Below are 23831 nucleotides of genomic sequence, written 5' to 3'. Positions count from 1 at the left end.
GGGTAAAGAAGTAACTCTGAGCTCCAATAGAATGATGTTCCAAATTGAAATTCATGTTAATAAAATAAATAAATCAACTGCCAGATCTTGCATTAATGTACATTTAGGTGTTATATTTGGTTTGAATTTTTCAAAGTTCCTGATGTTTCATTTGTTTGGTAATTATTAATATATTTAGAAATTCTATAAATCCATTCTGCATTATTTGATAAATGTTTTATCTTCCTGGCTCATCAAAGAATCACTAGCTTGTAAGAAACTCTGAGAAACTGTATATAAATTTCTCTTCCCTTGTTTAAATCAATGAAATTTTCCCCAAAAATGTTTCATAATAACACAACTTAAATTTTTGGTATGACTGAAGACTGCAATGATCTGAAGATTTGTTAAAACCAACCTTTCACGCATTGGCACAAAATTAAAACAAAACAATTATTTATTTTCATCTGAATTTCAGCCTGAGGCTTCTTTTATAAAGAGTTTTTTTTTTTAATTTTCTTTTTAAAAATTTTATTTCTTTGGAAAACAATTAACATTTTCATGAACACTTTTAATAGGAACTAATATTAAGATCAAACATTGCTTTTAAAGTTTGGGACTTACATATTGACTTTGTTATTATCGCATTTATTTCAATTTTCTGAAAGGGTAGGAAAAAACAAATATATATTGGCATACATTTAAAAAAAGAAAAAAGAGCAGTTTAATTATAAGAAGATGGAGTTCAGAAAGTTTTCTTCTTCTTTCCTTAAAAGGAATGAGAAGTCGGCATGTTGCTATTGCTCCTTGACATAAAGACAGTGTCTTTGTTTTATGTCCTCTATGTCTGAATCCTGCAATGCCATCACAGCAGAGAGTAGTCTACACTGCTTTAAATGATAAGAGTTTCAATAGGCACTTTAGTGGAATTAAGAAAAATCTAACACTCTTCCACCGTGATGCCACATAGCTATCTTCGTTCTAGGTTGTCACATCAGTAAATTGTATTGAATAGGCCTGAGCTTGTCTCAGTGTGTTTCCAAAAGAACAAAACAAAACCAAGCAAGTACACACTAGAGGATTTATCTTGTGTTGGCAGAAAAAACCAAAACTGACAATATGATAAATATAGCAACTTGCTAGAAACCAGATAATCAAAGGAATCTTGTCCTAGAAAGCCCTGTGTGTATGTGTGTGTGTGTATGTGTGTGTATGTGTGTGCGTGTGTGTGTGTGTGTGTATGCGTGCATGTGCACGCACGTGATTTCTATTTATGTTCCTTTCCCTTAAATTTCTTCTGTTGGCTGTGTTTTAACCTTTGCCTCTCCTCTAAGTGACTTTATCAGGGTTATAACTCTCTTCTTCTCCAAACATGTCTGCCAAGACTTTAAAGCGGGGTCCCCAGTCTGTCAGGTAGTTGTAGTCCTGGTCTGCTTCTGTGGTCAGAGACTCTATGGAGCTAAGAGAGTCGGCTACTGATCCGCTGCCTTCATAGGCGTATGTTGCCAGTGAATCATATGGTGGGGCTATGGGGTCCACATCATTTTCTTGTAGCCTTTGATTAATGAAATCCCTTATGTCTGTGTTATCTTCCACTGGTGGCCTCTGACGAGGTAAACAGAGAGAGTCTGGTTTTATATCCCTGCGAATTTTGTTATCTTCAATCACTTTTGGGTTTCTCAGAGCACCAATGTCGAAAGCCTGGGTGTCCTCCTCCCCACCTCCTTCATCATCATAATGGATAACGTTGTCTCTGATGTCTTCCTTAGAGGTCATCAAGGTGTCTTTCTTCTTCTGCCTTCTCAGAGCCACATACAGCACAACTATGGCTAGAACAAGACAAAAATGGCAAAGTGAGACTATGTCTGCTCATCTCTCCATAAGAAATTAAATTGATCAGGGCTGGCTGAGTTTTTTAATGACATCCTGTTATTTTCAAAGTACACATATTGTAATCTGTATGGATCCTACCTATGCTGATTTTCATTGTTTAAATTCAGTTTCATTTTTAAATTGTAACTAAAGTGAAAACATTGCAAAACTCACAAATTCTAATAACGGTAGCCTTATATTTGACATATGTTTAAATATCTCAGTGTCAGGCAATTTTTTACAAAATTAAAAAAAGCAGAGAAAGGCAAATAATTCAACATAATTTATATGCTGAATTTTTTTTAAATGGTATAAATAGACCTATTTACAAAATAGAAATAGAGTCACAGATGTAGGAAACAAACTTTTGGTTACCAAGGGAGAAAGGCAGAAGAGAGAAATTGGGAGATGAAATTGACATATACACACTACTATATATAAAATAGATAATTAATAAGAACCTATGATGTGGCACAGGGGACTGTAGGCAATATCTTGTAATGACCTATATGGGAAAAGAACCTAATTCTTACCATATTAAGATATTCTCCAAACTAAATGCCTAGTAATCAACTGGCCTTCTTTAAACAAGATCATACTTTAAAATACTTAATTTATAGACTCTTATCATTGAATATCTCTTTTTTTCCCCATCAACTTATGGTCATCATTGTTTCAATATATATATTTTTTATGAGTGAATAAACAGATTCACACCATTAAGTCAGTGCTCAATTTTGCCTGGAATAATTCTCCCCTCTCCTCCATAGCAGTGGCAATAGATTTAAAGCCAAATGTGTTTAACACAACAGTGTTTGGAAGGAAGATCTTGTCACAGGATTAGAAAGTAGGAGACTACATGATGATTAAAGCAAGTTTATTCCCTTTTCTTCCAAAATTAAGGAGGAAGATAGAGGAGATAAAGGTAGAGCTTCTGTACAATGGGTTTTGAAGAGATGTTCAACACTTTTCACTTCTGGGCTTTATGAAGATCTCAGAACTGAAAACACTATGGTTTATTCATCCAAAGTGTATGTGAGAGAGTTTAAATCTCATAGAGAGACCAGCATATGTATAAAATGGCTTTAGAGTTGCCATGACTAAAAAAGACACTGATTAGATGTGCTTGAGAGTCAAATAGAAGTTACCGGGCACCACAAGATTCTCATGCTTTCACTCACCCTAGGAAATATATAAAATGGCTAAGAATAAGATGATCTAAAGGGATCTGAGATTGGCTACAGAGATCAAATAGATGGATTTGTAAGCAGACCCCATGGCAAGACTGAGTGTCAACATTCATAGCTGTGTACCAGCAATTCACACCTAGCTGCAAGGTGGACACTTGCTAAATACTTAGCATGTGTGTGCTAAGTTGCCTCAGTCATGTACAACTCTTCCATGGACTTTAGCCCACCAGCCTCCTCTGTTTATGGGATTTTTCAAGCAAGAATACTGGAGTGGGTTGCCATGCCCTCCTCCAGGAGACCTTCCTGATCAAGGAATCAAAACCGGGCTTCCTCATTGCAGGTGGATTTTTTACCGTCCAAGCCACATATCCTAGTAAGTACTTTAAATTTTTATTTTCTATCCCAGAGATAAAGGTATGTATGTACATTTGTCAGAATATTTTGGTTAAATAATACACATGCATAGATATAAGCTGATTCCACAGAGCCCAACTGTACCTCTGTTGCAATATTCATTTAAAGGAATGACTGGAAAAATAAAAATTTTAAAAAATCTCTTTTTTTGTGTGAATCCAGTAGAGGATGAATAAATGAAACAGAGTCAGCTGAACAAAGTTGATGGAAGAGGGAAGCCCCTGAAGTAGGTTTTCATTCTCACAGAGATGTTACAGAATACATTTTCTTCAATCCTTTCCCTTTGCTGTGCTTCTCGGTATTTTAGTGTATTCTGTTCTGTCTTAGTGGGAATGGTGAGAGTTTTGATGTAAGGAGATCTGAGAAAAGTGGAATAAGAATTGCTTCTGGCCAGCACTTTAGACAGAAAAAAACAAATTCAGAGGTGTCTTTACTTCTTTCCTGGGCTTTCTCGTTTCTTTCATTCTTTATTGAACCAGTATTGGACAACTACTCTTTGTCTAGTGTCATTTTAAAGATTCTACAATACAACAATTACCAGGATGTAAAAACATGAATTTAAAATTGCTGCTGCAAATGGGATAGAAAAGTTCATTGCACCAAGTGCCACAAACTGTTTGTTCATACTTGAAAATTCCCTAGGGCTTGAACATACTTTTGGTGATATTTATTTCTATTGGTATATTTCCATGTGGTAGGAAGTAGAAAATTAATAAAACTATAATTCAGTATAGATAGTCTTCCTTCTATCTATATGCAGCAGCTCAATGAATAAACACTGATTTACATAGTAAAATGAGGAGAGAGATACACAGACAAGGGAGAGAAAGAGAATACGTGATTAATATTGAAACCAACCTAAGAGTATAACAATGCAAAGAAGGATTGCAATCAAAGCCCCAGTGCTAAGTCCTACAGGTAGAAAAATTGCTTCCACGTTACAAGACAGGATGGTACCATCAGAGTCACATCGACAGACTCGAATAGTCATTGTGTTTGTGCTGCTCTGGACAGGATAACTGCTGTCTTCTATTACTATGGGGAGGAAATACAACTCTTGCTGCCTGCGGCTGTATCCATTTCTTCGGGTTTCAATTCCAGCTGTGTTGTCTACAAAACATAACACGTATGGTAAGATGGTTACTATGAGTACCACTTCAAATCTTCAAGTTGATATCTGTTAAATGGTAGGAAACTCTTCTTGAGTCAGTAAAATACATCCATATTTCAATTCTTTCTTTTATCATTATGAAAGCTGCCTAAATGTAATCAGATGTAATCAAAGAAAATCCTTTGGAAAAGAAGAAACATTAATCTTGTCTGCAGTAAGAATTAAATTTTCCGTTGAGAAAGAATAGAAAATTGTTTACAAGACAAGAAATATGTTGTATCAAAACACTTTTTTTTTTTTCTGATGTCAAAATCTCACAGGGAAAACAATCCTCAGTGTATGCTTTCTTACATGATTAGGAGAACAAAGATTATAAAGGATGAATCAGTATATAATATTACCTAAGAATGTAGTCTTTAAAATATGACACATATCAATATACTATTTCTGATTTTTTACTTTTCCCAACTCTATATCTTTGCTACATATATGTATATATGTGTGAATATATGTATACATTTCACTTTTCTAAAACAGCATAAGAAACATGGAAAAGAAAAGAAAATGTGTTAAATCATCAAGATTCATTAAAATTTGTAAGGAGTTTGAATCATAATAACCATCAATTGCCAGATAAAGAAATGTGATATATATGTATATATATAGAGAGAGATAGATATACATATATACACACACAATGGAATATTATTCGGTCATAAAATGGAAGGGAATCCTGCCTTTTATGACAACATGGATGAATCTGGAGGGTATTATGCTAATGAAATAGACCATACAGAGAAAGACAAATACTGCATGATAAAACTTACATGGGGAATCTAAGGAAAAAAAGAAAAGTAGAACACATAGAAATATAAAGTAGAAAAATAGTTGCCAGAGACTAGAAGTGGGGAGAAATGGGATAAAGTTGGTAAGAGGCTTAAAAACTCTCAGTTATAAGATGAATAAAGTCTGAAGATCTATATTATAGTACAATGACTGTAGTTGATAACACTGTACTGTATTAATGAAATTTGCTAAAAGAGTAGAACTTAAATGCTCTCATAAAATAAAGGCGAAAAAGCGTCTATCCATTTAAACCAAAAAAACTTCCAATTACACTTAAAATATAACAAGATAAAATGAGGATATGGTAAATGGCATGAGTGGCAAATACATGTTTAGATCATGAGAATATACTATATCATGAGGCAAAGGTGATCTGATTTATGTTATTATGAGTAACCAAATATAGATTCTCCAGCAAATATAAAATGGTGGAAAACAGTCAATACTTTGGTTCCTGAATTATATGACTGTCTACTTAGTTGCCCAAGCCAATGGTCTCAAGTCTTACTAGTTTTATTCCTCATCATTTTTACATGGAGTCTAGGAGATCTAGCATCAAGCTTATGTACTCTATCTCCCAAGTCACTAACCCCCATCCTCACAGCCATGCCTCTAATTCAAGACACTTTCATCCATTTTATGCAATAGTATCAAATATAGTCTTGTCTTCGTCTATTGTTTTCTACACTGGATCCATTCTGATCTGCTAAAATGCTCTCGTGTAAACCTTTCAAAGACTTCTCAGGTCATTGGGTTTAAGCTACAAACTCTTTAAATGGCTTATAGACAGGTTAACTAAAGTCAGAACAGCTGATCAGTTTCCAGCCTTAATGTATTTAATCCAGTGTCCTTTGTATTTTTGTAGTGATTTTAATAACAGCAGATGTAATAATATTAGTAACAGTAAAAAGGAAAAAAATAATTAGTAACAGTGATGGTAGTAGCAGTGAAAACTTGTATTATTTTCACTAAAAAGCCTGCACCATACCATGTGTCATACAAATAAAACAATTATTTGTATGCATGAGCAGTGCATGTAAAAAAATGATATATTTAAAAGATGAAAAGTAATTTCCCGGACAGTATATTAGTTGTCTGACTCATTAAGGGATCACCCCCATTATAAATGGAAGTAACTTGCCTCATTAGATATAGTCTATATAGGTTATTAAACACTGACTTTACTGTTAGTCATAAATTTTGTATTTCTCATATATAGATTTCTATATTTTAAGAAGCTGAGTACTTTTAGGAAGAGCATTGATTTATACCTTTGTGTTCTTTTACAAAGTTGCCTGATAAAAGCTAAATTTTTATGTGGTTAAACTTACTTCTGAAGTCACGAACTGTAAAATTTGGTTTGATGGCAGCTTCAGGTGATAATTTAAAGGAGAATTGCTGTCCAGCAGGTGAAAGATCTCGGTCTGCGGCACTGACTATCTGAATTATCTGAAACAAAGTTGAGATCAGACCTGAAATCAGTCATTGATTTCAAAGGGAACTCTACATGCCAGGCTAATACATATATTTAATGAAACACGCAAGGAAACCAAAATGACATTTTTAGAATTTATATCATTGGGCCAATCATTTACAAATACTTTTATAAACAGTAAAGTATTTAGAGTTAATAGTGGCAGGTACAATTACAGGGTATGGAATAATTGTAAATCGATGCCCACATAACTAAAAAGAATAACAATGTTGAAAATTCTCACTAATAATCAAAATAAATTAAAATGTACTTGCTTGCATTTTAAATTAGACAAAGTAAATGCTTTCTAGCCTAAATATGAAAATACTTACTGGAAACAAAATCTCTGGTTATTTAAAAGTCCTTTCAAGGAAAAAAAATTAGTATCATTATGTTTGTGAGAATGAGTTTTATCTTCATAAATAAGTAAAATGGTGAGAAAGAAGCAGAAGCTGTACATCTGTTTTTGTTGTTATGTTCCCCCCACCCCACCAGTGGGTGAGAATATAAATTATGTTTTATTGGAGGTTTTAAGAAGTAATCGTGGCCAACTTCATTTCAAAAATTTTCCTAAATTGCTCCCGAAAGTGGTATATCTAAACAGTTAAAATTCTAATACTTCAGTGAGATGCCCTTAGGAATTTGGTGATTAACTTTCAAGAGCCAAGCTATGAAAATGATAATTCACTATATAAATAAATAGAAAAGGCTTTGAGGTATTTATTTATTAATGTATGCAATGTCGTTGCATCAGGAAGAAATTGCAGGACAAGCGTGCAGAAGAGGAAGGCAGTGTGTTGCTCAGGTGACACATTCTTAGACTAATTTTGAATTTGTCAGAGGAAGGACTTAGATAATCCTGTGCACTTAGATTGATGCCACTAAACATGAGAGTTATTTGCCCCTATTTGTTTTTATTCCATGGTTAAAACTCAGACTTATGACTATTATCTGCCTTCTATATAGCTGTGTGTTTTGTTGGGCACAACAGGACCACACACAAGTAACACAACATATATACTGGGATTTCAAGTTCAGTACTAGGTAATTGTTAATTTGATCATGGGATCTCTAAAGATAATTTCAGTTGCCTATTTTACTGTGGGGGTTTCCAGGTGAGTAAAGTGGGCTTCTCTAGTAACACAGATGGTAAAGCATCCACCTGCAGTGCAGGAGACACGGGTTTGACCTCCGGGTAGGGAAGATTTCCTGGAGAAGGAAATGACAACCCACTCCAGTATTCTTGCCTGGGAAATCCCGTGAACAGAGTAGCCTAGTAGGCTACAGTCCATGAGGTTGCAAAGAGTCAGATATGGGCATGTCTTAGCAACTAAACAGCAACAAGTGTTACTGTGATTCAGCCACACAGGATCTATTTAGCCTTTAGAAGTATCATGGATTCAACACCAAAGGCCAAGTTGTGGAATACGGCAATTTAGTCAAATAATTACCACGCATACCCCGTAAAGCTTCAATTTTCCTCAAATAAAACTATGTACTCAGATCACTATATCTCATCCATAAAATTTCTTTAAATTATTTAGGAATTAATTTGCAAGTTTTGTTTTGCCTTTGCTATCAACTAACATAATTATTTTTTATAATAAATCAACATCAAAATTTATGAAGAAAATAACTTCACAACAAAAAAATCTTTTAAAATAGCATACAGAGGTGACCTTTTTGGTATAAACTGGCAATGATCTGGAATTGACACTTGGGAGTTATTGCCCTAAGGAACTACTTGGGCCAATACTGCATTGATTCATCATATAAATCACTATTGACTTACGTAGAATCATCTTTTCTCTTCTTTTGATAGGTATAAATAGGCACAGAGATAGATAGGTAAGGCGTATATACATACATACATGTATATTAAGTTATTATATAATCCAAAAAAGATAGTTCCTATGCATAGTTTCTAGATCCTTAGGATGGCTGGGGTAAAAAGCAGAAAATGCTCATATACTGTATATCTCATATTTCAGGGTTATATTTCATTTGTAAATGTGGGCCAAAAGGGCTTCCCTGGTGGCTCAGTCGGTAAAGAATCCATCTGCAATGTGGGAGACCTGGGTTCCATCCCTGGGTTGGGAAGATCCCCTAGAGTAGGGCATGTCAACCCACCCTAGCATTTTTGCCCAGAGAATTCCCATGGACACAGGAGCCTGACAGGCTGCAGTCCATGGGATTGCAAAGAGCTGGACACAACTGAGTGACTAAGCACAGTGGCCCAAAAGAATACAAAATGCTTGACATATAATTATTAGGAAAAAGAGCTTTCAGGGATTCCACAGATTTCTTACCACTTTGTCTGAGTATACGAAAATAAAGTTATCTCTAATAACTTCTACGATTCCCAATTTTTTAATTTATTCGAGAAACATAGAAACATTAGAGTTCAATTTCCAAAAGTCTTTCAATTGGTGCATTACATGATTCTGATTGCCATGATATAATCAATGTCCCACATTACCTAAAAATAAAGGACTAGCTTTGAGGGGCAGGTGGAATGCTCTGGAAAATAGTAAATACTTCTAAGTTGTCAAATTTTGATAAACTTCTTTTAACTTTTTGTCTGTGTGCTCAGTCGCTCAGTTGTTTCAAACTCTTTTGCCACCCCATGGACCATAGACCCCATGGAACAAACTTCCCTGTCCATGGGATTTTCCAGGCAAGAATACTGGAGTGGGTTGCCATTTGCTACTCCAGGAAATCTTCCCAACCCAAGTATCTAACCCATGTCTCTTTTGTCTCTTACACTGGCAGTTGGATTCTTTACTTCTGTATCACCTGGGAAGCCTCTTATAACTTTGCAAATAATGAAATCCAGCAAAAAATTTGCCGTCATTTAAAGGGATAAAGCATTAACTTTATATATATATATATATATATATATATATATATATATATGTCTTTTTAAAGTTAAAGGTGCAAATTTATCACTTGGGAACATATGATTAAATAAGTCATCCTGTAATAAAGTTAATGAAATTAATGTGTTAGTTGCTCAGTCATACCCAACTCTTTATGACCACATGGACTGTAGCCCATCAGGTTCCTCAGTTCATGGAATTCTCCAGGCAAGAATACTGGAGTGAGTTGCCATTCCCTTCTCCAGAGGATCTTCTCGACCCAGGAATTGAACCCAAGTCTGCAGTGAAGGCACATTCTTTACCATCTGAACTACCAGGGAATTGTCTCCAAATTATCAAAAGAGGTAATAGAGCAACACAATGCCCTAGAAGTTTCTGTACTGATGGGAACACTCTGCATGTACACTGATAAAAATGGTAGCCACTTGGAAACTAGAATTAGCAAATACAATCTAAATATATAACTAATAAGGACCTATTGTTATAGCACAGGGAACTCTGTATTCTGTAATAACCAAGATGGGAAAAGAGTCTGAAAAAGAATGGATAGGCATCTATGTATAACTGATTCAATTTTCAGTACACCTGAAACTAAATACTGAAAACCAACTATACTCCAATAAAAGTATTTTTTAAAAATTGTAGCGACTCATCTCATACAGCTACCAGGCACTAGGAACAAACAAGAGTGAATGATAACTTTTAAAATGTATTTAATATTAATCAAATATATATAAGGCTAGTGAACATCACAACTAGAGCCATGCGAGAAATATTCTATGAAGCAATAGAAGACACTCAAATGGGAGCAAGTACTAGATATTAAAGGACATTTTTAATAAAGATATAGTTTCAAATATTAAGATATTTCCTCAGGTAATAATTAAACTTCAAATTTACTTAAATTAGTAGTTAAATAGTTATTATATATAAAAGAAATTAAAATAAACATCAAACCAAAGCATATAGATGGATTTTTCTTTCAGAACCTAGGTGCACATTATTGGATTAATTGTATTCTTATTGCATAACACACTCTTACCATCTGCTCATGCCTGGTTCCTATTGTTAATCATATTACATCATATCATATCATATCTCCATTCATTCATTTACAAAAGTGAAAGTGTTAGTTGCTCAGTCATGTCCTATCTTTGCAACCCCATGAACTGTTGCTCCTTTGCCTATGGAATTCCAGAGGTAAGATTACTAGAGTGGGTAGTCCTTCCCTTCTCCAGGGAATCTTCCTGACCCATGGATCGAACCCAGGTCTCTTTCACTGCAGGCAGATTTTTTACCATCTGAGCCACCAGGGAAGTCCTTTATAATAGTGTTTATAGAAAAGCTGGCTACTCACCATTACCTACATAAATGCTAGGATTTTGACAGTAACTTTCATTAACAATGTGGTCCTTCCTCATATGCTCTCCCCACTAGAACCTCCCTCCAGAGTAATACTTAGTAAGAAAATGTAATTCAGATATTTTGAATAACCCAGGTGTTCTATTCAAGGCCACCAGAGAAAGTTTTCCATTCTTCATAGGCTTAAGAGTATCTATGCACCCCTTCATAAAAGCATGTGAACAAAGTAAGGAACATCATAGAAGACTATTGTCTAAAGTTTTTTGCTTACTGGACATGCAGGCACAAGTTTTTTGGAAATTTCATAGTCTATAGAAAATAGCAGAATATGCAATCCTAGAACTGTTAGTTATACAGAATATATTCACTAGGCCATCATTTTTATCCCATGTGGTAATAATTCCACATGCAACACATACCATTAATTCAAAAGAATATACTACCATTTATGGTTTATTTTATGAAGACATGTGATCCATGTCTATATGCATACATGGTCTCATAACCTAAAACACATGCATATAGCAGGTTTTATAAAATCTTAAATAACAACATTGATAAGATACCTGTCCTGGTTTGGCATTTTCACACACAGCTGTCTCATATGGCACAGATATTTCTGGAGGAAATTCATTGACATCTAGGACATTAATTAATATGTTGACTCTGCTGGTTAATAATGGGTTACCTGTTTAAAACATACAAGGAGAAAAGATGATTACAAAATCTGATCCATCATTGCTTTTATAGTGAATATCATTAACATTTAAAAATCAGCATTCATATGGAATCCAGATGACCTTTCCTTTATGGGAAACTGAGGCATTGTGTCATGTATAAATGATAAAAAGATGAATATGGGCACTCTCCTTGTCTCACTGTCAGAGAACTAGCAGTGCACTACACAAGAATTTATCCCTGAAAATCATCCCCAAAGTTAAGGACAACCATTTAGCTCATGTTTCATCAAAAGTGCAGCCATCAAACCAGAGTTAACAAGACCAATCTTCACTAAACAGTGATATTTTTCATTGAATAAAACATATGCTTTTATATGTGTGTCTATGACTTTATTCAGTAGTATCATCTACATATTTAAATAACTTTCTCAAACTGATCCCCCCTAAAAAGATGATAAATTACAAGGAATATGAAGGAGAGGTGATTTTTTATAGATGAAAATTAAAATAAACTTAGGGAAGTAGAAATAAGAGATTATGGACAGTTAGGATGCACCCTAAAACTATTTGCTGATGATGAGAAAGGACAAAGTAAACAGCATTTCCTTCCTACTGTGTCAAAAAATATTGTTTTGAAAAACTGTCTCTGTCAATATCACATCACAAGTTTTAGTCCCAACCTGCAGTATGGTACCAACTTCTCTGTCCTTTGCTGAAGAAGACCAGGCATAATTCAACAAATAAGGTATAACATAATGGATATGTTTCAATTTATTTATTTTATCTAATGAAACTTTACAGATGGATAAAGTGCCCCAGGTTATTGAAGTATCTTGTCCAAAGTCACACATCTAGAGGAATGGGGAGTTAATATCCAAACTCAGGACTATGGACATCCAAATATTATGTTCACTCCACTTTGTGTTAGATTCTTCATCTGCAATGCCACTGAAGATTCACAGTATTGGCATTGTTTTAGATCTCTGTCTGGATGCTTTTAAAGAATGCATATAAATCTTACCACATGATGGATTCTGACAACCCTACAATATTCTGTTATGCTAAAACTGATTTAAAAAAATAAAAAGCATTGTCAGCAGTAGCTTAAGAAATGCTCACATATTCATATATGACAAAGTGAAATCCATTGTCATATACCAGTTCAGGCACAGATAACATAAAAGCAGGAGAAATGGAATGTTTAATAAGTTACTGTGAGGATGGGACAAGATTCCTCTCCCAATTATATTTACAATACTGACTTGTGTTTATAATGTATAAACATGTTATTAATTTAAACTGATTTTTACCCATGAGAAGATCTGTTTTGGTAGTTTTAAATATTTATCCTCCTGAAATATAGATTTTACATCTGTCCCAATGAGTAATGTGTCTCAAAATATAATCACTATTGTAATATCTTATTATTAAAAGTGTTTCTCAAAGCTGAGTTTTTGGTATTTTAGCTAAAGCCAAATATTTTGTTGTGTGAAATTTTCCTGTGCACTATAAGACTTTTAGAACCACTATATAATAAATGTGACTAGGCGTCACTGTGGCAATTAAAATGTGTGTTAGTCATGTTCGATTTTGTGACCCCATGGATTCTATAACCTGCCAGGCTCCTCTGACCATGGAATTCTCCAGGCAAGAATACTGGAGTGGGTTGCCATGCCCTCCTCCAGGGGATCTTCCTGATCCAGGGATCAAACCCTGGTCTCCTGCATTGCAGGCAGATTCCTTACCATCTGAGCCAACACAGAAGTCCCTAACATAACAGTAGATGCTGGGCTTTATAACATGCACAGTAAAGGAAAACTGAAAAGATACAGTTGCCAGTTGTACTCATTCTTGGGACAGGAGGGTAGAAGTAGAGGAGACTTTTTTGGCCTTTCATGGAAAGGATGCAGAGTAGAAACAACCACAAACCCTTTGAGTACTTCCTTAAAAGGTGCAGAGAGGAAGGTTTCCCTGAGTGGATTTGAACCCCCCAACCTTTTGGTTAGCAACTAAATGCTCCAACAGACTGTGCCACAGAGGTACGTGCAATTACAAAATAAATGCCCAAATAAGAACAGAGGAAAAACTGTAACAACATCAAAGATGGGTTATTCATACTGTCCAAAATGAGTTATGGGTTTATAGTTTTCAATATATAACTCTTCTATTATATATTTGTAAAACTTCTTACGATTAAAGGTTTAAAAATGTCACCTTCTATTTGTAAATCTGGTTAGGTAAGCAGCAACATTTCTCTTTGACAACTACTGTATTCATGTAAGAATTGACCTTTTCACAAGGGAATATTTTTATTAGAGTAATATAGAAATTTTTTTGATTTATGTATGTAATTCACTAAACGGTATGGTAAAGTAATGACATTTCTTTTCTGACTCATCTCATCTTTGAAACAACAATGATGACATTTCTTTAAACTTGATTTGGCGTAAACATTATTATCCAAAACCCTTCCATATTAGAAACTGGTTATCAATGAGCAATTATAAAGTCAATTCAAATATGAACTTAGTAAATATTAAATACTCAAAACCTTACACAATTAATTGCTGTGTTCCCAGTAGTCAAGCCATTCAAACTCCCATTATCATTGATTCATATTGCTTATATTGAATAACCAACTTATTAATAGTTTTGTGGTCAATTAAGATAATAATTAACTCATTCTATTTTGTCCCTCAGGCCTTCAAGAATGTTTTCCTAAATCTTTCTTTATTCTTCATGATATCTTGATCAAATCCGATAACTTTTTGAGCCAATTTGAATTAGAACTGTCTTAACATTTTAAAGTGCAACTTAAACCAAGAAAAAAAGATTAAGGCCAAATTATAAAAATCGAGAATAAAGGAGAAGTGAAATACCATAAGTGAAATTCATATTATAAAATAATATTTTAAATTTATTCCAAAAGTTCAGTCAACATAGATAAACTGGACAAATTCCTAGAAAGACATATATTGTCACATATGTGCGTGCTAAGTCACTTCAGTCATGTTTGACTCTGACACCTTATGCACTGTAGCCCTCCAGGCTCCTCTGTCCTTGATATTCTCCAGGCAAGAATACTGGAGTGAGTTTCCATGCCCTCCTCCAGGGAATCTTCCCAACCCAGGAATTAAACCCACATCTCTTATGTCTTCTCCATTGCCTGGCAAGTTCTTTGTCACTAGCCTCAAAATGAACTAGAAAATCTTAATAGATCTAAGGCAAGTGGGAAAAATTAAGCATTAATAAAAAATCTCCAAACCAAGAAAAAGTCATGGCCACAAGGCTTCACTGGGAAAGTCTAGAACTATTTATAGACTGCTGCTGCTGCTGCTGCTGCTGCTAAGTCGCTTCAGTCATGTCCGACTCTGTGAGATCCTATAGACAGCAGCCCACTAGGCTCCTCTGTCCCTGGGATTCTCCAGGCAAGAATACTTGAGTGGGTTGCCATTTCCTTCTCCAATGCATGAAAGTGAAAGTGAAGTTCCTTAGTCGAGCCTGACTCTTAGCGACCCCATGGACTGCAGCCTACCAGGCTCCACTGTCCATGAGATTTTCCAGCCAAGAGTACTGGAGTGGGTTGCCATTGCCTTCGCCAATTTATAACAATAACAAACACCCTCTTCCAACAACACAAGACTCTATACATGGACATCACCAGATGGTCAACACTGAAATCAGATTGATTATATTCTTTGCAGCCAAAGATGGAGAAGCTCTATACAGTCAGCAAAAACAAGACCGGGAGCTAACTGTGGTTCAGACCATGAACTCCTTATTGCCAAATTCAGACTTAAATTGAAGAAAGTAGGGAAAGCCACTAGACCATTCAGGAATGACCTAAATCAAATCCCTTATGGTTATACAGTGGAAGTGAGAAATAGATTTAAGGGCCTAGATCTGATAGAGTGCCTGATGAACTATGGAATGAGGTTCATGACATTGTACAGGAGACAGGGATCAAGACCATTCCCACAGAAAAGAAATGCAAAAAAGCAAACTGGCTGTCTGGGGAGGCCTTACAAATAGCTGTGCAAAGAAGAGAAGAGAAAAGCAAAGGAGAAAAGGAAAGATATAAACATCTGAATGCAGAGTTCCAAAGAATAGCAAGAAGAGATAAGAAAGCCTTCTTCAGTGATCAATGCAAAGAAATAGAGGAAAACAACAGAATGGGAGAGACTAGGGATCTCTTTAAGAAAATCAGAGATACCAAAGGAACATTTCATGCAAAGATGGGTTCGATAAAAGACAGAAATGGTATGGACCTAACAGAAGCAGAAGATATTAAGAAGAGATGGCAAGAGTACACAGAAGAACTGTACAAAAAAGATCTTCACGACCCAGATAATCACAATGGTGTGATCACTCACCTAGAGCCAGACATCCTGGAATGTGAAGTCAAGTGGGCCTTAGAAAGCATCACTACGAACAAAGCTAGTGGAGGTGATGGAATTCCAGTTGAGCTATTCCAAATTCTGAAAGATGATGCTGTGAAAGTGCTGCACTCAATATGCCAGCAAATTTGGAAAACTCAGCAGTAGCCACAGGACTGGAAAAGGTCAGTTTTCATTCCAATCCCAAGGAAAGGCAACTCCAAAGAATGCTCAAACTACTGCACAATTGCACTCATCTCACAAGCTAGTAAAGTAATGCTCAAAATTCTCCAAGCCAGGTTTCAGCAATATGTGAACCGTGAACTTCCTGATGTTCAAGCTGGTTTTAGAAAAGGCAGAGGAACCAGAGATCAAATTGCCAACATCCACTGGATCAAAGAAAAAGCAATATCAGATCAGATCAGATCAGTCCCTCAGTCGTGTCTGACTCTTTGTGACCCCATGAATCGCAGCATGCCATGCCTCCCTGTCCATCACCAACTCCCGGAGTTCACTCAGACTCACGTCCATCGAGTCAGCGATGCCATCCAGCCATCTCATTCTCTGTCATCCCCTTCTCCTTCTGCCCCCAATCCCTTCCAGCATCAGGGCCTTTTCCAATGAGTCAACTCTTTGCATGAGGTGGCCAAAGTACTGGAGTTTCAGCTTTAGCATCATTCCTTCCAAAGAAATCCCAGGGCTGATCTCCTTCAGAATGGACTGGTTGTATCTCCTTGCTTTGGCATAGTCAATAAAACAGAAATAGATATTTTTCTGGAACTCTCTTGCTTTTTCTATGATCCAGCGGATGTTGGCAATTTGATCTCTGGTTCCTCTGCCTTTTCTAAAACCAGCTTGAACATCAGGAAGTTCACGGTTCACATATTGCTGAAACCTGGCTTGGAGAATTTTGAGCATTACTTTACTAGCTTGTGAGATTAGAGCAATTGTGCAGTAGTTTGAACATTCTTTGGAATTGCCTTTAATAGGGATTGGAATGAAAATGACCTTTTCCAGTCCTGTGGCCACTGCTGAGTTTTCCAAATTTGCTGGCATATTGAGTGCAGCACTTTCACAGCATCATCTTTCAGAATTTGGAATAGCTCAACTGGAATTCCATCAACTCCACTAGCTTTGTTCGTAGTGATGCTTTCTAAGGCCCACTTGACTTCACATTCCAGGATGTCTGGCTCTAGGTCAGTGATCACAGCATCTTGATTACCTGGGTCGTGAAGATCTTTTTTGTACAGTTCTTCTGTGTATTCTTGCCATCTCTTCTTAATATCTTCTGCTTCTGTTAGGTCCATACCATTTCTGTCCTTTATCGAGCCCATCTTTGCATGAAATGTTCTTTTGGTATCTCTGATTTTCTTGAAGAGATCCCTAGTCTCTCCCATTCTGTTGTTTTCCTCTATTTCTTTGCATTGATCGCTGAAGAAGGCTTTCTTATCTGTTCTTGCTATTCTTTGGAACTCTGCATTCAGATGTTTATGTCTTTCCTTTTCTCCTTTGCTTTTCTCTTCTCTTCTTTGCACAGCTATTTGTAAGGCCTCCCCAGACAGCCAGTTTGCTTTTTTGCATTTCTTTTCTGTGGGAATGGTCTTGATCCCTGTCTCCTGTACAATGTCATGAACCTCATTCCATAGTTCATCAGGCACTCTATCTATCAGATCTAGGCCCTTAAATCTATTTCTCACTTCCACTGTATAATCATAAGGGATTTAAGTTCCAGAAAAACATCTATTTCTGCTTTATTGACTATGCCAAAGCCTTTGACTGTGTGGATCACAATAAACTGTGGAAAATTCTGAAAGAGATCAGAATACCAGACCACTTGATCTGCCTCTTAAGTAATTTGTATGCAGGTCAGGAAGCAACAGTTAGAACTGGACACGGAACAACAGACTGGTTCCAAATAGGAAAAGGAGTTCGTCAAGGCTATATATTGTCACCCTGTTAATTTAACTTATATGCAGAGTACATCATGAGAAACGCTGGACTGGAAGAAACACAAACTGGAATCAAGATTGCCAGGAGAAATATCAATAACCTCAGATATGCAGATGACACCACCCTTATGGCAGAAAGTGAAGAGGAACTCAAAAGCCTCTTGATGAAAGTGAAAGTGGAGAGTGAAAAAGTTGGCTTAAAGCTCAACATTCAGAAAACGAAGAGCATGGCATCTGGTCCCACCACTTCATGGGAAATAGATGGGGAAACAGTGGAAACAGTGTCAGACTTTATATTTCTGGGCTCCAAAATCACTACAGATGGTGACTGCAGCCATGAAATTAAAAGACGCTTACTCCTTGGAAGGAAAGTTATGACCAGCCTAGATAGCATATTCAAAAGCAGAGACATTACTTTGCTCACAAAGGTTCGTCTAGTCAAGGCTATGGTTTTTCCTGTTGTCATGTATGGATGTGAGAGTTGGACTGTGAAGAAGGCTGAGCACCGAAGAATTGATGGGTTTGAACTGGGGTATTGGAGAAGACTCTTGAGAGTCCCTTGGACTGCAAGGAGGTCCAACCAGTCCTTTCTGAAGGAGATCAGCCCTGGGATTTCTTTGGAAGGAATGATGCTAAAGCTGAAACTCCAGTACTTTGGCCACCTCATGCGAAGAGTTGACTCATTGGAAAAGACTCTGATGCTGGGAGGGATTGGGGGCAGGAGGAGAAGGGGACGACAGAGGATGAGATGGCTGGATGGCATCGCTGACTCGATGGACGTGAGTCTCAGTGAACTCCAGGAGTTGGTGATGAACAGAGAGGCCTGGCGTGCTGCGATTCATGGGGTCGTTAAGAGTCAGACACAACTGAGCGACTGATCTGATCTGATCTCCAATGTATAGACTACATAATATCAATTCTTCATAAACTCCTTCAGAAAATAGAGGAGAAAACACTTTCCAGTTTATTCTTTGTACCAAAAGTCAATCAAAAATATCCGGGAAAAAAAAAGCATGGATTAACCTCATAAACACAGATACAAAAATTGCTTAAAAATATATTAGCAGTCAAATCCAGAAGTATATTATAAAGCTAATATATAATGACCAAATATCATTTATCCTAGGGATGTAAGGTTAGTTTAACATCTAATAGTATTATAATCATGGAGAAGGCAATGGCACCCCACTCCAGTACTCTTGCCTATAAAATCCCATGGGTGGAGGAGCCTGGTAGGCTGTAGTCCGTGGGGTCACTAAGAGTCAGTCATGCCTGAGCGACTTCACTTTCACTTTTCACTTTTCACTTTCATGCATTGGAGAAGTAAATGGCAACCCACTCCAGTGTTCTTGCCTGGAGAATCCCAGGGATGGGGGAGCCTGGTGGGCTGCCGTCTATGGGGTCGCACAGAGTCGGACACGACTGAAGTGACTTAGCAGCAGTATTATAATCAATGTGATATATCATATTAATAGAAGAAAGCATTGCATAAGCATTTTGATAGACTCAGCATTAGCATTTGACAAAATCTCATCCATTCATGATTAAAAAAAAAGAAAAAGGCCCTCAGTGAATAATGAATAGAAGGCAACATCCTCAATTTGATGTAGTCTATCTATGCTAAAGAAGCCCATAGCCAGCGTTATATTCAATGGGGAGAGACCACATATTTTCTTTCTAATATTGAGCTTATGGCAAGAGTGTATGTTCTTACCACATATTAACCATTGCACTTGAGGATTTATTTAGTGCAACCAAGTAAAAATAAAATTAGGGTTCAGGATGGGGAACACATATACACCCGTGGCGGATGCATGTTGATGTATGGCAAAACCAATACAATATTGTAAATTAAAAAAGAAATAAATAAATAAAAAATAAAGAACATACAAAAAAATTTTTTTTAATTTAAAAGTATTCAGATTGAAAAGAAAAAAAAATTTATCAAAAAATGTCAAGACCCTGTAGGTTGGAAACCCTAAAATATCCACAAAGAAAGTTATAGGTATAATCAGGGGAGTACATCAAGAACAAAATTAAAAATGACTATTGTATATCTAATATACTAGAAAAAAAAACAGAAAAAAAAGAACTGACAAAAAATTCAAGTCACAATAGAGTCAAAGATAGTAAAATATTTAGGAATAAATTTATCAAAATAAAGGTAGGAATTATAAACAGAAATTGACAAATCATTTCTCAGAGAAATAAAAGGGATTCCTGATAGAAAGGACTGCTGGTAGAAATATAAAGCTGTAAAGTCACTTTAGAAAATAGGTTGGAACTTTCTTTAAACACTGACATGTGAAGTAAGATTCTCTCAGTTGTGACTCTTTGTGACCCCCATGGTCTATACAGTCCATGGAATTCTCCAGGCCAGAATACTAGAGTGGGTAGCCTTTCCCTTCACCAGGGGATCTTCCCAACCCAGGCATCGAACCCAGGTCTCCCGCATTGCAGGTGGATTCTTTACCATCTGAGCCACAAAGGAAGCTCAAGAATTAAACACTGAATGTGAATTTATAAGCCAACAATTCCACTACCAGATGTCTACCTAAGAGAATGAAAGGAACATCCACAGAAAACCTGTATGCATATGTTCATGGAGGTATTATGCATACGGCCCCAAACTGGGAACAATTCAAATGTCTATCTTTTGGTGAATAGATTAACAGTAGCCTATCCATACTATAAAATTATATAATAAAAACAGGAAACAAAACAGTGATATGTGCTTAAACAACATGAATGAACCTCCAACATTTATGCTTTATTGATAAGACTAACAGCACTTGCTGTTTTTGTTTTAGTCTCTAAGTTGTGTCCAACTCTTTTGCAACATGATGGACTATAGCCCTTCAGGCTCCTCTGTTCATGGAATTTTCCAGGCAAGAGTCCTGGAGTGGGTTGTTATTTCCTTCTCCAGGGGATCTTTCTGACCCAGGGATTGAACGGGCATCTCCTGCATTGGTGGCAGTTTCTTTACCACTGAGCATCCGGGGAAGATCAATACCACTCCTTGAAATTGTGAATCACTCAGTCATGTCTAACTCTTTGTGACCCTATGATCTGTAGTCTGCCAGGGTCCTCTGTCCATAGGATTTTCCAGGCAAGAATCCTGGAGTGGGTTGCCATGCTCTTCTCCATGGGGTGGGAACCTTCCTGATGCAGGGATAGAACCCAGGTTTCCTGCATTGCAGGCAGATTCATTACCATCTGGACCACCAGGGATTCCCCTCTTACTTGGAGCTTATTTAGCTGCAGAAAGCAAAAAGTTTCAGAGACTTTGGGCTTCTGACACATAAGAGCTTCCCAGAGATTCCAGCTCTCAGCTGTCAAGTCTTCTAAACTTCCTGGGGGCAGATATTAAGACATACCCTTTTAGAATTCATTAAGGGCTTCCCTGGTAGCTCAGATGGGTAAAGACTTTATCTGCCTGCAAATCAGGAGACCTGCGTTTGATCCCTGAGTTAGGAAGACCCCCTGGAGAAGGAAATGGCAACCCATTCCAATATTAATGCCTGAAGAATTCCATGGACAGAGAAGCCTGACAGGCCACAGTTCATGGGGTGGCAAACAGGCGGACACTTCTAGGAGACTTTCACGTTTTAGAATTCCTGACCCCAAAATGTTCTATCATGATCTATTATGCAGCCATAGGTGACCAATTCCAATGATAAGAAATATCAAAAGGCATATTAAAAGGAAATAAGCTTTTCAACTAGGGTTACTAGGCCTAGGGTTACTAGGCCACTGCAGGGCACAGTGGCCATGGTGTTGGAAACGGTATTCATTTCCAGAAGTCTTGTAGGAGCTTTCCTCCAGAGTGTTGTTTTTGGGTGGGGGGAGCTCCCACTTGGTCCCAGGTCTGCAGACACATCAAGCAAGGCTTCTGCTTCCATGGAGTTGGATGCAGTTATCAGTTTCCACACTCACCAGGCCTCCTGGAGTGGATTCACCATCCTTCAGAGCCATATGTCACTCTGTCCTGACTCACAGGGGCTCTAAGCCCACCAACTTTAGTCAGGCTGGGCGAGCCCCTGCTGGGATATGGAGCCTGGCCTGGGCGATTGGCCAGCAAGGCTAAGGAAGTTGGTGAGAGTTTCTGAAGGTCTCTTTCCCTATCATCTGCTGCGGGAGATCACAGCTACTCTCAGGACTCTCAGGTCAAGTCAGCGTCTGGCGTCACTTCAAAACCCAGACTTTGAGAGCAAGCAGGACAGTAGAGGCATCATATGTGACATCAGTATGGACAAGGTGTGGTCAAGCCAGAGGCCACGCAGATCATCGACTTCCTGTCCATCTATACACTCGCCTACTTCTTGGGGTGCTGGTGTCTATAGCAGGCAACCTGTCAGGTCTTCCCTCTGAATTTCATTATGCCTGTTCCCAGCGTCTGATACATTCCAGCTACATCACACCCCACATATTCTATGTGAACACAGAGGCTGAGAAGGAGCAACTCATCAGGAAATCCAAGGCCCAGATCAGCAGGACGGGATGCCAACAAAGCTTGTTTTGTTGGGGTATTGGTTAGTCACTATGTCTGACTCTTTGTGACCCCATGGACTGTAGCCCTCCAGGCTCCTCTGTCCAAGGGATTTTCCAAGGCAAGAACACTGGAGTGGGTTGCCATTTCCTCCTCCAGGGGATCTTCCTGACCCAGGGATTGAACTCACGTCTCAAGCTACTCACAAATTATTCATTAATTGTGTATATATTCAAATGTTCTAGAGGGTATGGTAAGCCATATATATCAAAGATGTATAAGATAAAGTCCTGGCTACTAAGAAGTTCACATCTGAGAGGATCCCTATGCAAATAGGTGAAATACAATATAGTTCATAATGCCAATAAAGTAACATTGACAATGCAAAAATATTTTCAATGTAAAAATACTATTTTTGAATTCCAATTTTGATAGGTGAAGTTAAAACTTTTCTGTACATATCTAAAATATCATTTTATTCAAATTTCGACCTTTAGGTGACAAGCTTATTATGTAGGTTTAATTTCCAGAGAAAAATCAGATGCTAATTAAGGAAACAAAAGCCTGACACAGTTGTGTATGTGATTCTGATAGAGCAGTTTTACTGGTTTAAACTACTCCTAAGTTAGCTTGATTACAGTAGGGTACTCATAAGCAGTTGAAAACTTACAATAAAATATAAATTATCACAACAAATTTGGATTCTATTTTACTTACACATCATACAATTGTGAGAAAATTGGTATTATTTCTAAACTAAATGCATGAGTATATTGGCATTAATAATTATTATCATCGTGTATACAACACATTGGAGGCTTTATGAAATGGTTTAATATTTATAAGTAATTTATTAAATTATGTATTATTTGTCTGTATTACACATACTACAGAAATGTTGTCAATACTGGTATAAATCAAAGTTACCTTTCTTCGAGAATACAAAATATTGATAGTTTCATATGCTGCTTAGGGAAAAAGGAAAATGTTAAATGGTAGATAAACTACCTAGACTCATAAATGTAAAGTAAGGCTCTCATGGAGAGTAAAAGAAAGGCAATTAGAGGAAAAAAGCTATAGCTTCAAGCCAGAACTGAAACCAATGGTTTTATTCAGCCTTCAAACGTCAACTAGGCTCTCTGAGTAAGTACATGTCTTCATAGCAGTACATGTCTTCATAGCAACATTAAGCTGCTTTATTTCCCAAATC

At 36.9% G+C, this 23831-nt stretch overlaps 1 protein-coding gene across 1 annotated transcript in view; it reads right to left on the bottom strand.

Moving 5' to 3' along the window:
* Nucleotides 1-547: 547 nt before the first annotated feature.
* The window catches only part of CDH12 (cadherin 12), a 481738-nt gene continuing 458454 nt past the window's right edge, over nt 548-23831 (bottom strand). Inside the window, exons 9-12 of the mRNA XM_070774812.1 lie at nt 11694-11815; nt 6744-6861; nt 4314-4565; nt 548-1808 (exon numbers count right to left, since the gene is read on the bottom strand). Coding sequence (XP_070630913.1) covers nt 1309-1808; nt 4314-4565; nt 6744-6861; nt 11694-11815 — 992 coding nt within the window. The 3' untranslated portion in view covers nt 548-1308. The remainder of the gene's footprint in view (nt 1809-4313; nt 4566-6743; nt 6862-11693; nt 11816-23831) is intronic.

This window comes from Bos indicus, chromosome 20 (assembly GCF_029378745.1).
Source record: "Bos indicus isolate NIAB-ARS_2022 breed Sahiwal x Tharparkar chromosome 20, NIAB-ARS_B.indTharparkar_mat_pri_1.0, whole genome shotgun sequence".
NCBI lineage: Eukaryota > Metazoa > Chordata > Mammalia > Artiodactyla > Bovidae > Bos > Bos indicus.
Note: the sequence above shows the minus strand (reverse complement) of the source record. Positions and strands in the feature narration are given on the sequence as shown.